At 37.0% G+C, this 14,260-nt stretch overlaps 2 protein-coding genes across 2 annotated transcripts in view; one reads left to right on the forward strand and one right to left on the reverse strand.

Annotated features, from left to right (window-relative positions):
- Positions 1-605: 605 nt before the first annotated feature.
- On the forward strand, positions 606-7,299 carry LOC107090560 (dnaJ homolog subfamily A member 2-like). Its single transcript, XM_015384010.1, has 9 exons — positions 606-683; positions 4,338-4,397; positions 4,670-4,896; positions 4,990-5,070; positions 5,487-5,620; positions 5,726-5,922; positions 6,015-6,159; positions 6,560-6,687; positions 6,762-7,299. Exons 1-9 carry the CDS (start codon positions 606-608, stop codon positions 6,948-6,950), a joined length of 1,239 nt encoding a protein of 412 aa, XP_015239496.1. The 3' UTR covers positions 6,951-7,299.
- Positions 7,300-8,595: 1,296 nt separating this feature from the next.
- LOC107090559 overlaps positions 8,596-14,260 on the reverse strand; it is a 7,063-nt gene continuing 1,398 nt past the window's right edge. Inside the window, exons 3-10 of the mRNA XM_015384009.1 lie at positions 12,361-12,608; positions 11,977-12,265; positions 11,562-11,896; positions 11,241-11,444; positions 9,418-9,555; positions 9,242-9,346; positions 9,074-9,165; positions 8,596-8,998 (exon numbers count right to left, since the gene is read on the reverse strand). Coding sequence (XP_015239495.1) covers positions 8,923-8,998; positions 9,074-9,165; positions 9,242-9,346; positions 9,418-9,555; positions 11,241-11,444; positions 11,562-11,896; positions 11,977-12,265; positions 12,361-12,608 — 1,487 coding nt within the window. The 3' untranslated portion in view covers positions 8,596-8,922. The remainder of the gene's footprint in view (positions 8,999-9,073; positions 9,166-9,241; positions 9,347-9,417; positions 9,556-11,240; positions 11,445-11,561; positions 11,897-11,976; positions 12,266-12,360; positions 12,609-14,260) is intronic.

Genomic DNA, 14,260 nt, shown 5'->3' on the forward strand with positions numbered 1-14,260 from the left:
GTTAAAAAGAGACATATATGAACTGACTTCAATTTAACATGATTGTGGTTAACTCTGTGCACAGTCACCCACTACAGTCTTTATCTGTCATTTTGCTCTATTTTATTTTTGTTCCCCAATTAAAGGGTTTCAGATTGTTTTGTTGAATTTTAATGTCTATAGTTCATATTTACAAAGCAAAAAACAAAACAAAAAAACAAACAAAAAAAAAAAACGGTTTATCTCTGTTACATAACTTAATAATTAGACGAAAGTCGTACAAAACTGTCATTTTTGGGGGGGTGTTTAGACCTTTTATGGCTGCTGTATGTTTTTAGCTAAATATTTTAATCGAAACGCATCTTAGAACGTTGGAAACCGTTTAAACTCACGTTTATAAGTGACTGTAATTAAAATCACGCAAAAACAATGAATATAAACATTTAGAAGTCCAGCTGAAGTTTGCTTAATTTCTAAATGAAGGGGTTAAAATGGCTTCCAACTCCAGATAAAACTGCAGGAATAGTGTGTGTGTTTTAGAGTGGGAGGACAGCCCCAGCCGGTGAAGGTTGGGAAGCTCATCTGATTCTCCGCAGAAGCTCTCTCTCTGCTAGCCGGTTAGCACCATGGCCAACGTTGCGGACACCAGGCTGTACGATATCCTCGGAGTTTCACCTACTGCCCCTGAAAGCGAACTAAAAAAGGTATTTATCTTCTGAAACCAAAGAAATAACTTGGACTAAGAAGGAATTGTGAGGTTGGTTCGTTGAAAGTGTAGTTTTGGCCTAAACAGAACAAAACCCAGTATGGGGGGGTTAGCTAGCTAGTTAGTTTACTGGTTTCTAGCTAGTCTCGAAGCTTCCTAGCATGCTAGCCAGCTAAAATACTCACCCGTATCGCATTTTTATATATGAAGTATTGCAACTATACTGAAAAACAACGATTTAAAAGTTTATTTTATTACTTCAACCGATAATTTAAGGTTAAATGTCCTCATTTTAAACAGTAATGAAACACCATGGAATGCTAGTGGCTGCCGGTTAAACCAGTTAACCAAGTGACGTTGGGTTGGTGAAAGTATGAATTTATGTATAGATCTTTATGTTATTGATTTAACAGACAGATCCTCCTGGAAAATGCAATAGGAAAACTTATTTAGTGACTAATACTGGTTTTATAAACGTTTCTGGTTGTTCAGCTGTAGATACTTCTCGGCCTTCTAGAAAACCTCGTGTAACTGTAGCAACCAAAACATACACTGTGTACTTCTCATTTCCACTTTATTTGGTTTAGCTACGACTTGGTCTCACACATGGATAATAGAAATCAAAACATATATATATATTAAAAGGTGGGACTTTTAAATGATCCTTGTACAGTGGCGCAGTATCAGTTTTCCATAGATCAAAACTGGCTGGTCATCGGCAGACTATTTACTAAACTATTTGTTATTCGTTTTGACAAGAGTCATTCACACGCATTAGAGTCAAAAACTTCCACTTTTCCCAGTCCTTGAATGCGTCACAAAATGTCACGACTCTTGTTTTGAGTACAATCGACTACTTTGGCTGAATTGATTTTCACCCTTTTGTCCATAACTCCCAGTTTTTAACCCTGAATAAGTTACAGTCAGGGTCGGGGGCACAGGTTTTGTAGTCTTTTAAAACATATTCTTATTTAGGGCCATAGTATATCCACACAAATGTGAATGAACTAATTATAATTTTGATGGTGCATTTACTTTTACTTTACAGTATTATGCTTTTTGTCTATGGTATGACTAATAATTGGTCGACACACAAAAAAAAACGAGTCAAAATTCTTTACAGATGCAACTATTGGAAAGAGTATTTAAATTTTGACTATTTTTTCTTTTTTTATAATTCCCAGGTCTTCACAAAAACAGTTTGAAGAATCACTCACTTAGTTATTTAATTAGAAACAGTTTCCATACCTGTAGTAGAGATCTGTAATATATGTGAGCTTGTGAAAAAGGTAAATAAACTGCACAAAAGTATAAAGGAAAGACATACACTATACAATATAACTTCAATTAAATCAAATTATCCACTAACCCCCAAAATTCCACATCCTCCATCACCCTCTGACCCGTTTGCGTACATCCTGTGGAGCACTTGTGCAGTCATGTTAATAAATGAGAACTGTTCCACATCCGCCGCTACTCCTCCGAACGTCACCGTCCATGTCATTCTTTTCCGTCCATCGCCGTAAAAATATGGAGCCAAACTCTCTCTTCTCGACTACAGTCTGATGGAAACCGGCCAGGTCAAGATCTGTAATTGCAATCGCACCAAATAGGAAAACAAACATCGAGAAGATCCGTTTGTCAAAGTAAAATAGGGTAGCAACTGCTCAGTAACAACAAATAGAACATAACTCATATATATACCCCAAAATTAAGTATTGGATGCAAACTATTGATATTTTAGCTTACCAGGATGCGGATTTGTCATCGCAAGTGAAATATTTAGAGAGAGAGGCTTAAAAGTTTTCATCAAATTCAGTCACAACAACTTCCAAGAGCACATCTCACAACATCAAAGAAACTTCTTGTTGCAGGCATGAATGAAGAGATGCAGATTTTGGAAGTGTATATAATATGACACATGCCTGCTACCAAGCTTTTCTTTGTTACTGCCATCTACTGCTATATAACTAGGAGTTTAGTTTGAACTGATGCTGTTTATTTAGGTTGTGTTTTTGTCACACTTCTCATTTGTATTTACAGAAACTAGAAACATGTAAGCTTTTAAATGACTACTCTCAGAAGTAATTTGGCCATACGGTTCCCTAGTTATTTGCTTTTCATTTGGGTATGCTAAATTGGCAATTACTTAAAAAGGGTGTGAGTTAAGAGGTTATAAGAACATCTTAATTCCAAAATTCTTTTTGCAGTGTTAAACAGCAAATTTGAGGTGTTACTGCCATATATAGTTAGCTAATAATAATTTAAGTTTCATTCTTTAATTTTTTTTTTATTGGTTTACTTTGTAATAACTTTACGATAACCTTAGATTTGATAGTGTTTACAGACCCTCCAGGTGAGGTATTTTTTGCTGACGATCTGGATTTAGTTAATTCTCTAACAATTGACAGTTCTGAACAGAACAGTTGTTTATCAGATAAGTAAATTAAAATAAATTGACCAGGACAGTTGGAATACATTATATTGTCATTTCTATTTTTTAATAAAATACCAAAATAATATAGCGTATTTGCCAGACTATAAGCCGCTACTTTTTTCCCATGCTTTGAACCATGCGCCTTATAAGAAGGTGCAGCTTTTCTGTGGATTTTTTCTAATCATTAGAGGGGTAAGTCAAAGTTGGAATTGAAAGAATAAGGGGATAATTTTCACTTTGCACAAGAACATTTTAGCAGCAAACATGACAGAGAACAAAATGTCCCAAATTCTCTCATTTGGACATTTATTTGCTGCATCAAAGCTGCCGAACCAATGAAAAACTGCTGGGCTGAACACCTGCAGAGCTGAAATAATGAGCCGATAAAGCCCCATCTTTCAGTAGAAGCTCGTACTACTGCGAGCCAACAAGCTAACGGGAGCTAGCATTCTTTGTCCCTACTCCAGAGGCTATATATATGTACATTACCAGTTTTTTTTCAAAAAACTTAATGGGCAGGACTTATAGTGAGGTGCGCTCTATAGTCTAGAAAATTCTCTACTAAGGTCTTGGTACCTGTTTTGTATGACGAATACAGACATGTTGAGTCTTATATGTACGTACAGGGGATACTTTAGAGCCGATAGGATGTTAACTTGCTAATCGAATGTTTCTTTTCTTAAATGAATATGTTGGTTTTTTTGTTTTGTTTTTTCCCACTTACAAATTTAGGTGCTAATTTGTTTTTATTGAGTTTCGGGCCATTGGTGCATGGGGAACAAAAACTATGTAAATGAACATGTAGGGTATTTTTTATTCATGGCCACAGTTTGTTAAATTCATTTTGTTGAATCAAACCAAAGTTTTCATAAAGTAACTGAAAATTGGTATCTGTAAACACCATTATAACTATAGAAGCAGAAAGCTTCAAAGTTACATTTTAATTGTAATTCACTTGTACACTTTCAGGCCATCATATTTTGAAACTATATTTCAGTCTATGCATGTTGAAATTAGAACTGTCTTGAATTTTCTTTAAAAAAAAAAAAAAATTAAGCATGTGTTTATAACCAGGCTTTTGTCTGTTTTATGCTACAGAAAATTCAGCATATGAACTGTTAATGCATTGCAGTGATTTGCTTTAAAAACTATTAAAAAAATTTTTAGAAAACTAATTACAAAAGTTCTTCATCTTTAATTTTTTCTTTGTTTCAGGCGTATCGCAAATTGGCCAAAGAGTACCATCCTGACAAAAATCCTGATGCTGGTGACAAGGTACGAGCTTCCATAAAAATTGTCAAATCTAGGTGTAGCCACAACAATGGCAGTGGCAAAAAAAGTCACGGAAAGTTTCACAATTACATCGGATCTTCAACAGTAACACTGGGTTCATATCACCATAAAGGGATTCCAATTGCTTATTCCCGTCTTTGATATAGTTTTCTAAAATAAACACCCATTGTTTCAAAAAGGTCTGCATTTGCATCACTTAGTCAATTTTTCTATGTATCTTGTTTTGTAATTATTCTTTGTTTTAATTTTTGCAGTTTAAAGAAATAAGTTTTGCATATGAGGTGCTGACAAACCCAGAGAAGAAGGAGCTTTATGATCGCTATGGAGAGCAGGGACTTCGGGAGGGAGGCGGAGGAGGCCCCGGCATGGACGATATCTTCTCTCACATTTTTGGTGGAGGTCTCTTTGGTTTCATGGGTGGACGTGGCAGTCGAAGCAATGGGGGCAAGAGGAGAGGGGAGGATATGGTGCACCCTCTGAAGTGCGTATTTTACATTTTCCAAGTAATTTAACTGATCTAGGAGGTTTTTCAATTTTAACCTGTTATTTTCTAAAAACTCTTTTCTCATCCCAGAGTTTCCCTTGAGGACCTGTACAACGGAAAAACTACAAAACTGCAGCTTAGTAAGAATGTATTGTGTAGCGCCTGTAATGGGTGAGTCCAGTTTTATACTCTGTTTATAAATTGGATTAAGATTTGAATCTCTAATCTCTCAAAGGGGTTGTTTTTTTTATTTATTTATTTTTTTATTTATTTGTATTTTGTTAATACTTCTGGGCAGAGTAGTCAACATTTTTGCCATTCTCCTCATTGGGTAAAACATGCTTGATAAGCTGATATGAACTGGTTAATTAGTTGGGCCTGGCGCTCGGGTCGTAAACCTGCATTTGGCTACACAGACGGGTCCTTTGGTATTGTAGGTGTAGAACTACAATAAGCGGATATCGATTAAGATTTTAATTTAGTTTAAGATATAATTTCACTTCTCTTTCAGTTGATTTATTTTGAACAGCTTGTAATATCTGGAGCACATTTAATGAAACTGCTTATTTGTACCTATTGACTTGTAGTCAAGGGGGTAAGGCAGGAGCGGTACAGAAATGTGTGACATGCAGAGGAAGAGGAATGAAAATCATGATCAGACAGCTGGCACCAGGGATGGTACAGCAAATGCAGTCCGTCTGCACCGACTGCAACGGAGAGGGTAACACTTTTCATACAAGCTAACAGCCCAGTACTCAGAAAGACAAACAATGCCCAGTAAGAACCCAGAAGGACTTTTTGTGAACAGTATTGTTTCTTTTTCTAGGGGAGGTGATAAATGAGAAAGACCGCTGCAAAAAGTGTGAGGGACAGAAGGTTTGCAAGGAGACAAAACTACTAGAGGTTCATGTGGACAAAGGTATGAAGCACGGACAGAAGATCACCTTCTCTGGGGAAGCTGACCAGGCACCAGGTGTGGAACCTGGAGATATAGTCCTTGTTCTTCAGGAGAAAGACCATGAGGTAATCTACTGTAAATTACAGCTGACTCTTGTTTTTTTGCATTTTTTTTTTTTTGTAATGAGTTTAAAACCTCGGGATTTTTATTTAAACAGGAATTTCGACGTGATGGCAATGACCTTCACATGGTGCAACGCATTGGCCTTGTTGAGGCACTGTGTGGCTTCCAGATCACCATCACACACCTGGATGGACGCCAGCTGCTGGTCAAATATCCACCTGGCAAGGTCATTGAGCCAGGTAAACGTTTTGTTAAGCTTCTGTTATTCATATACACAGCATATAACCCTGTACACACTGTGCCTAGAGTCAAACATGGTGGGGGCTGAATCATGCTTGGCAAGGAAGGGGGAAGCTTCTCAGGGTTAATGGAAGATTAGCAGAGCAGTTTGTTATGAAATGACACCTAAGAGGGGGGAAATAAAGCGATGCATTGATGTTCTGCTGAGCTGGAAGCCCAAGGAGTGAATTTGTAGAGAGAAAAAAAAATCCCCAAATTAAATGAATTTTCCAACCTTAGATTAAATCTCACCCTATAGTTCTGCATTTGCAGTACTGCTGTTAGATTAGTAATGTGTACAGATATAAATTGTAAATCTTTTTTTTTGCTCTCTGATTGACTTGATTGTCTTGGTGACAGGTTGTGTTCGAGTCGTGAAAGGAGAAGGAATGCCTCAGTACAGAAATCCATTTGAAAAAGGAGATCTTTACATCAAGTTTGATGTTCAGTTCCCAGAAAGCAACTGGATCAGTCCTGACAAACTGAATGTGAGCTTCCATTTAAGAACTTCTTAAAATAATTAAGTCAATTTTTTAGTTTTAACTCTCTGTATCTCTTTAAGGACTTGGAGAACCTTCTTCCAGCCCGTGCTGACAATCCTGACATCGCTGCAGATGCTGAAGAAGTCGATCTCGCAGAATTTGACAGAAGTCAAAGTTCTGGCTGTGGAGGCAGGAGAGAGGCGTATAATGATAGCTCTGATGATGAAGGGGGCCATCATGGCCCGGGGGTGCAGTGTGCGCACCAGTAGAAAGACTCATACATAGACTTTCAAAAAAAGAAACCTTCAAGTTCCATTATTAGCACTACTCGATACCTGATGCACACACACACACACCTTTCTCTTTCATGCCTCCAGTGACAAGGTAATGCATAAAATCCTAATAAAAAAAAAACAAAGTACACTAGTCTCCCTTGTCAGTTCCATGGTCCCAATGCCTCCTCAGAGTTCCTGGTTGGGTAAAGAAAGCCTTTAGATTAAGTTTGTAAAGTCTTGAATGCAAGGTAGGCTTTTTTCATCCTAGGATTAACCCCTCTGTAAAACAGTTTGGTCTGAAACTTCAAATTCTGGCAAATATATAAAATTGGCATAATTCATCCAAAAGAAGCTTGTACTGTTTTCTTCTAGTGGCCATGGCGACTAGACTGAAACCTGTATAGTTTTTAAGACATTTGAGTCAGCTAATCAGATTAGAAAACCATTCAAAAATATTTAACCAGCCTCTAATTTATGATACAGTAGTTCAACCTCTGGTTGTGCTATGACATTCTGTAATTTGCTTGTTTTTTTTCTTTTCAGTTTCTAGTCGTTTCAAAACAATTTTTAAAGCACCTGGCGCATTTGAATTTTATTTTTTCCCATTTTTCTGGAATGTAAACTTTATCTTGTTGGTGTGTATACGTGTGTTTGAAACCACAAGCCTTGCAGATTTTATTAGTGTTGATGACACACTTTGTTTGAAATGCAGTGGCCCAGTGTGTGGGAACTGTTCTAGAATGTTCTACCTTAGTGTGCTGGTTTGTGTTACTGCTTTGTGCTAAACAGCAAGGACATTGGATACCAAATAAAGTGAGATGAGGATGAAAAGCCTAAATGTTCGTATAGAATCTGATATACTTATTTCCCTCCTCTTACTTGAACTGTATTGTAGGGAAACTGCTTTGCACACACTCAACCTTCTGTATATATACATCTTCCTATTGTATGGTTATTAGCCAAACCATCCCTCCATCAAATGTTACATTTTCATATCTGTAAATAAAAACAGTACCAGTCATTGCGCGCATTTAAAATTTACAGGGGTGTTAGTCTTGAGTTAATTTTCTGACACAATCAATGTTCAACAATTAAATGTAAATGTTCACACAAAATTTATCTGGAGCCACTCTTGGATGTTTAAATGCACCTCTGTGACTCATTGTGTATGTAACTGGCTACTCGGGTTAATGTGCACAGTGAAAGGGAGTTCTAGTGAATTTCATTATTGTTGATGCTTATGGTTGTCAAAGTTATTAAAATGTATATTAAACTACTGCATATGTGAATCTCAGTCTATTCAGTCATAACCATTGCCTTAAAATGTTCCACAAAGGAACTAAGCTACGATTATGTCAAATATGTAGTGCGTTGGTTCTTTGTAATGTAATTTACATGATTATTGGGTTTAAATATTTTATAAGAAATAATTTAATTTATAGGGAAAATACAAGGTGAAATCCACTGCAAACCTACAAGGACACAGGCTCCTTTCACATTTACCAAAAAAATAAAATTAAAAGGCCTCAATTATCCCCATCGCTTCTTGGCCCTAACGATGCAGCAGAGCAATGATCCAAAGCACACCTGCAAGCTCACCTCTGAATTGTTCAACAAAGACAGTTAAAGACGTAGCCTTAAAGCATACTCCAACACTTTATGTGGGTGAAAACATCTCTACAAGGTGGAGAGGGCCAACATTTCTTTGAAGATATAACAGACTAATGGCAAAGGCAGCTTTTAAGTCAAGAGGAACTTTAACATGTAGGGCCATGTGGGTTCTGATTAGGTTTTCCTGTAGAAACACTTAAGAAAACTACATTTTGCATTCAACTCATTGATATGCAAGTTAATAATAAAAAAAAAAAGCTGAAGAATTTTGTTTCTCACAGAACTAAGCAATGTCCATGTTCTACAGAAAGGATTTTATCAACAATGGGATCAAACTACTTAAACTGTTTGTATCTCAGTTTGCTCCATCTTCTGTCTCTTTGGTGTGCAGGACCACAGGAGCTAGAAGTTCCTTAAATCCGGCCGTATTCCTGAAGATAAATACAAGCACAGCAATTTAAAAAGTCATTTTTGCTTTAATTTTCCCCCAAAGTGTTCCCATTTACCTGTCTCTTTTTGACTGCATGATGTAGGAGCGCTCTCTTCTGAGCTGCTCTAATCGCTCTCTAACAACAGTCTTCTGCTGGATCTTGTCCTCCTTTAACATAATTACATGTCACATTGTAATTACCCCGAACACAAAGTTATGGTTAGCAATTAATTTACATTGTTACCAGAGGTAGGTCTTGTGTCAGATGCTTTAGCCTTTCTGTGTGTTTGAGGCCAAGTAGATCCTCCTCCGCCTTTCTGTTCTGGATGATGGAGAGACGCTCCTGAACCTGGAATAACAGATGCTATTAGTGAAAATATTTCTCTGAGAGTACTTTGTCCTTATTTTCACCATTCTCACCCTAAACATTTGTCTCTCTTTGTCTCTTTGATGCCTCTGTTCAAACTTTCTTTGCATGTCCACCAGGTTGCGCATTGTTTTCTCTCTTTCCACTGCTTGGTGTCTTATTTCTTCTTTTTTCTCCCTGGATTCTATCTCCTGCACGAATAGATGAACGAGAAACTATATATAAGGAATAATTTGCCGGTTAGAGCAATAATCACACCTTTCATGGGTTGAGCTTTCAGGCTAATTTTGGGTCTTATGACACATTTTAACATGTCATTTTCCTGGTCCAAAAACAAATCAACAGAGTGCACGAAACACCTACGCTTACTTTGCTGGATTGTCTCTTAGCAGGTTGCAGGGAAACCAATAATTTAGTGGATATCAACAAGGTGGCATAAATCTAGAAAGATATATGGCCCCTTTCTTGGTTCAGCTGGTAGATGCCATTTAAATTTGTTGTTTTATAAATCCTGAATTTCAAATATGACTAAGTTTAAACCTTTAGATAACCTGGTCATACAAAAATCCTCATGTTTGCTTTATCCGCTCCAACCTCAGTTGTGTTTGATATGCAAAATAAAATCAGTTGAACATTTCAAGAACTACCACAGCTGAGAAACAAACTAGAATCTTATAGATGTTCACTGTGAAGAAAGTTCTCAATGGACTGAGAGGGTTCCAGCAAAAAGGAATCAATGACTCCAGAACACGCACATCGAAGTATGAGGGGAGCTTTTTGCTAGACAGTTTGAATGCCGTCAAGAGCAAAGTTTTATAAATTGATGAGACAAAGGTTGAGCTATTTACCCAAAGTGACAAGACCCATATTTGGTGGAATGAATTGAGGCTTCAAAGAGCATAGCGGTGGTAGTAACATGCTGAGGGACCAGTTAGTGAGATACTTTATCTTTACAAAGCGACAGGTAGGCTTGGACAAAATTGGGTATTTTAACTGTAAAAAATATCTGTTTCTGGAGTTTCTGGACTGAACAAACCAAGTACAAATTGACCTGAAATTATCAAAAAATGAACCATGACCCTATTAAAAATGTGTGGGCTTTTTAAATGCAATAAGAGTTAAAAGGAAACCAACCAATCAAGAAAAGCCTTTAACCGTTCGGCAAGAAGCTTGTGAATTTTTACAGTGAGCAGTTATTTAATAAATAAAATTAGTCCTAAGCTAAGACTTTATTATCAGGTTTGGAGTACCTATTGGAAAGAACCTTCAAACTGGTATAAACATTATTCCATAAAGCCAAGATTTCAGCAATAAAATAGTATTTTATTAGTCTGGTGTCACATTTTAATCTGCAATGTTTTTGTGAGCTGTAATCAGAGATTATAATGAACAAAAATGAAGGCTTAAACCCATCAGTATGTCAGGGTTTAAATATGTGTTTCACATAGATTAAATACACACTTCTCAGTAGTATTCTAATTTAATGCATGGGTCTGAATGTGTTGGTTTATCGGCAACATGCCAAGAGACATTTGACCAAATATTAGTGGAGTTAATGCATGTATTGAAAGTGTATCTAAAATCAGTTAACCTGTGCCACAAAATGTTTTGATTGAAAGATTTTAAAGCTGGTCTGTATAACTCAGTTTGCAAATCAGGTGCACATGATTAAATAGTTATATTTCAAAACTTTCCATACTGAAAGTAACACTTTTGTAATGAAACCTTTACATCCTCAAATGAATATGTGATTCGTAGCAATGGTGAAGGTATTGAAGCATCTCACCACAAGTGCAGAATTGACTAAAAGTGATACGCTGTTGATACATAAAATATATATATATTTATTTATTGTTGATTCTAGGGATGCACAAACCTCATGGTTGGAGAGTTTTGTTCGGCTGAAATCCCAGAGCTCAGACTCTGTTATCTCTCTGCTGCCGCTGGCGGTGAGGTCGGATGCTCCTTCATCACTGTACTCAAAGGAATCATTTGAAACATGTGGGCAGACATCCAGCATGGTTTCAGGATCTTTTTCAGCTACAACTTCTACTTCATCTGGTTGGTCTATGATTGGATTCTTGTCCAATTATTTAAAACAAAGGAGAAAAAAAAAATCAAATAAATGAGTGAGGATGCTATACGGGGTGCTAGTTGTGGAGTTCTTCTTTCTTCCGCTGCAGATGTGCAAACTTACATTGTGCTGAGCTGAAGCCTCATCACCATCTTTCTCCTGAGCCTTCTCTTCAAGTGGGTTGGACTGGGCTAGGATTCCTATGCTGCCCAAGGTGTCCTGACCCTGTGCTGCTTCTTCATCTCCAACCACTACCATACAGTCTGTTTCATCCTGCGTTTGTTTGCTCCAAGCAAGGGGGATCAAGGATCCCTGTTTCTCAAAGCTCTGATGGCTGTTTGTTTCACTGTCATCTTCCTCCCTACAGACTCCAGCCTCTGGAACATGAGCCCTGACCTGTGCATCTGGCACACATAAGATCTCCAGGTATGGCAGCTCCTCTATAACCGCCCCACAACCTAAGAGATCGCAAAGCAGGTTATAGTCTCAGGCAGGTCTGTGAACTTTCTGTTTTTGTTTGTGCTTGTAATATGGGTACCTGAGCAGACTTCCTGTTCAACAGAACCATCAGTTGTTGGGACTTCGACACATTCCTCGCTGGCTCTAATGATTGAGTCAGACATTGTAGCTGGAACTGATCCTGCACAGATGTTTTCAACTTCAGCTGTGCAAGATGTTTGAGGTCCAAAGTGTTTGTAATTTTCAGCTCCCATGGAGCCAAGTGTTAGAGGGTCATCTGAGATTAAGAGATTGTGCAGGTTGGTGAAGCGTTTTGTTTTGATTTCAGCTTCATACTGTTCTCTAAAAGCTTGAGCAGCCTTTGAATCCTGAAAATTTTTTTTTTATTATTATTAATTTAATATTATCTCTACATTGATGAGAATTAATATTCAAACCTGCATTAAATAGAAGGTTTTCTCACCCGGTGCAGGAGCACTTCCAGTAGCCCTAAATCTTGGACCTCCTGAAGTTCCAGCAGATGTCTCAGGAGTAGTGGGGTGCAGTCTGCCAGCTGAGGCTCTGACCCCTCATTCTGCATTTTGATCTGACTGCTGGTTTCATCTGAGTTTTTCTCATGTCCATTTTGTCTCTGGAGCTGGGCATGGATTTGTTTTAGCCTTTTTAAACAGCCAGCCCTCAAGGAGGTTTGCTCAGCATCATCAGCACCATCTAGAAACAATAGAACCAACAAGATGTTCTGTTCAGAAGTCTGTATACTGTCAAAGACATGAAAGCAAATGTAATTTCTGCTTTCTAATAAAAGATTATTCCAGTGTGGAATAATTTAACCAAATTCACTAATTACTTAAAACAAGAATTAGGTGAAGAGATGTCATGCAGAGGTTCATGCATTCAAAAGGCAAAATGTTAGAACTGTAAATATACAGTCATATGTTTATATTACAATTTCTTTATGTATTTATTACTGTTTTCAAGGCTGCACTTTAAAAAATGAAATCGTCTAGAGCTGTTTTAAACTAAATTTCTTTTTGTATACACTCGTGCATAAAAAATGACAAAATAAATCTGTCTCTAAGTCTGTCTATGCAAGACCTTTCCAAAATTAATGATAATGTTTGTTTTGGATAATATCCTGTAAAACACACAGGTTTCAAATATCTGAGGATCAAATGTAAAAGGAACAATAGTGAGGATGTGCAGGAGCAACCCAGGATCTATAAATGCTTAAACTAAATACTAAGTAAAAGAAAAAAGCAAAAGGTGCTGCAATTACAAGAAGACACTGTATGCCATCTAGGAAAGGTTTTATTTTTAACAGATGGTTGAAGTGTAGATCATCAACCTCGACCCAATTAATAATTAGTGGTCTATGCCTAAAATCAAGGCGCAAATAAGAAAACCTGTCCACTGAAATGAGTTCTAACTTTATAGAAGGATGAGAGAAACAGCCCAGATTTATCCCAGGGGCTTGATGATGACTTTAAAACTGTAGGGTTTCATTGTATAGAGTAAAAGAAGGCAATTTCCTTATTAGTATGGTATAATTAAGTCTATATGTATTCTATGTGTGTTAGAGATAATCAACAAAATATTTAAGGACATTTAGACATCATAAATAGTCTAACAGACTGATTTTCAAAAGGTTTTCACGTCTTAAAACTAGTTCAGACGTGTTTGTAGGGATGGTCTTCAAAGAAGATTCATCAGGCGGCATATGCACTCGCTTTTCTGCATTTCTTGTCTTAATCAATATGGGGATCATATTGTAATGACACAACTTTGAAGGTTTATTGCTGGAGGAGAATATGCAAATGTTAATATTTACCACATGCTAGGCAATTTTCAAATCTGAAACTAAATGCAACCCCGTTTTTTACACCTCTTTTCGCACGTCAGGTCGAAACTCACACATCATTCATCCGGCCATTTTGGCCACAGATGAGGCATTGATACGATGACAGACAATGTACACATGTACACTCATTTTAAGAGTCAGAAATGACAATAGTAGAATAATAGTAATGGCATCAGGACATCAGACAATCAATTTGTCTAAAACAAAAAACAAAAAAATGTGTATGGTATGTTTGTTTGTTTTTTTCTTTAATGAGCCTACCTTGTTTTGCAATGTTTTAGGGAATGAGTGGCTCTTGAGAGGAGTTGGTGAAGGTAAATCCAGCTGTTTAGAGCCTTTCTGCTGTAAATTGTGCGACTCCTTTTTTTTTGTCGAGGAGTGATGGGGGAAGAGGTCCATTATCAAAACAAATGGGATTTGTCATGTTTAATGGTTTTTTATTATAACTTTATATATATATATATATATATATATATATATATATATATATACTAAAACAAAAAAC

This window comes from Cyprinodon variegatus, unplaced genomic scaffold (genome assembly GCF_000732505.1).
Source record: "Cyprinodon variegatus isolate N-32 unplaced genomic scaffold, C_variegatus-1.0 Scaffold299, whole genome shotgun sequence".
NCBI classification, from domain to species: Eukaryota; Metazoa; Chordata; class Actinopteri; order Cyprinodontiformes; family Cyprinodontidae; genus Cyprinodon; species Cyprinodon variegatus.

Bases quoted from the DNA above. Each gene is read 5' to 3' on its own strand.
- LOC107090560 (XM_015384010.1), top strand. From the start codon at position 606: ATGGCCAACGTTGCGGACACCAGGCTGTACGATATCCTCGGAGTTTCA. The intron at 684-4,337 runs GTATTTATCTTC...TCTTTGTTTCAG, and splicing joins CTGAAAGCGAACTAAAAAAG to GCGTATCGCAAATTGGCCAA. The intron at 4,398-4,669 runs GTACGAGCTTCC...TAATTTTTGCAG, and splicing joins ATCCTGATGCTGGTGACAAG to TTTAAAGAAATAAGTTTTGC.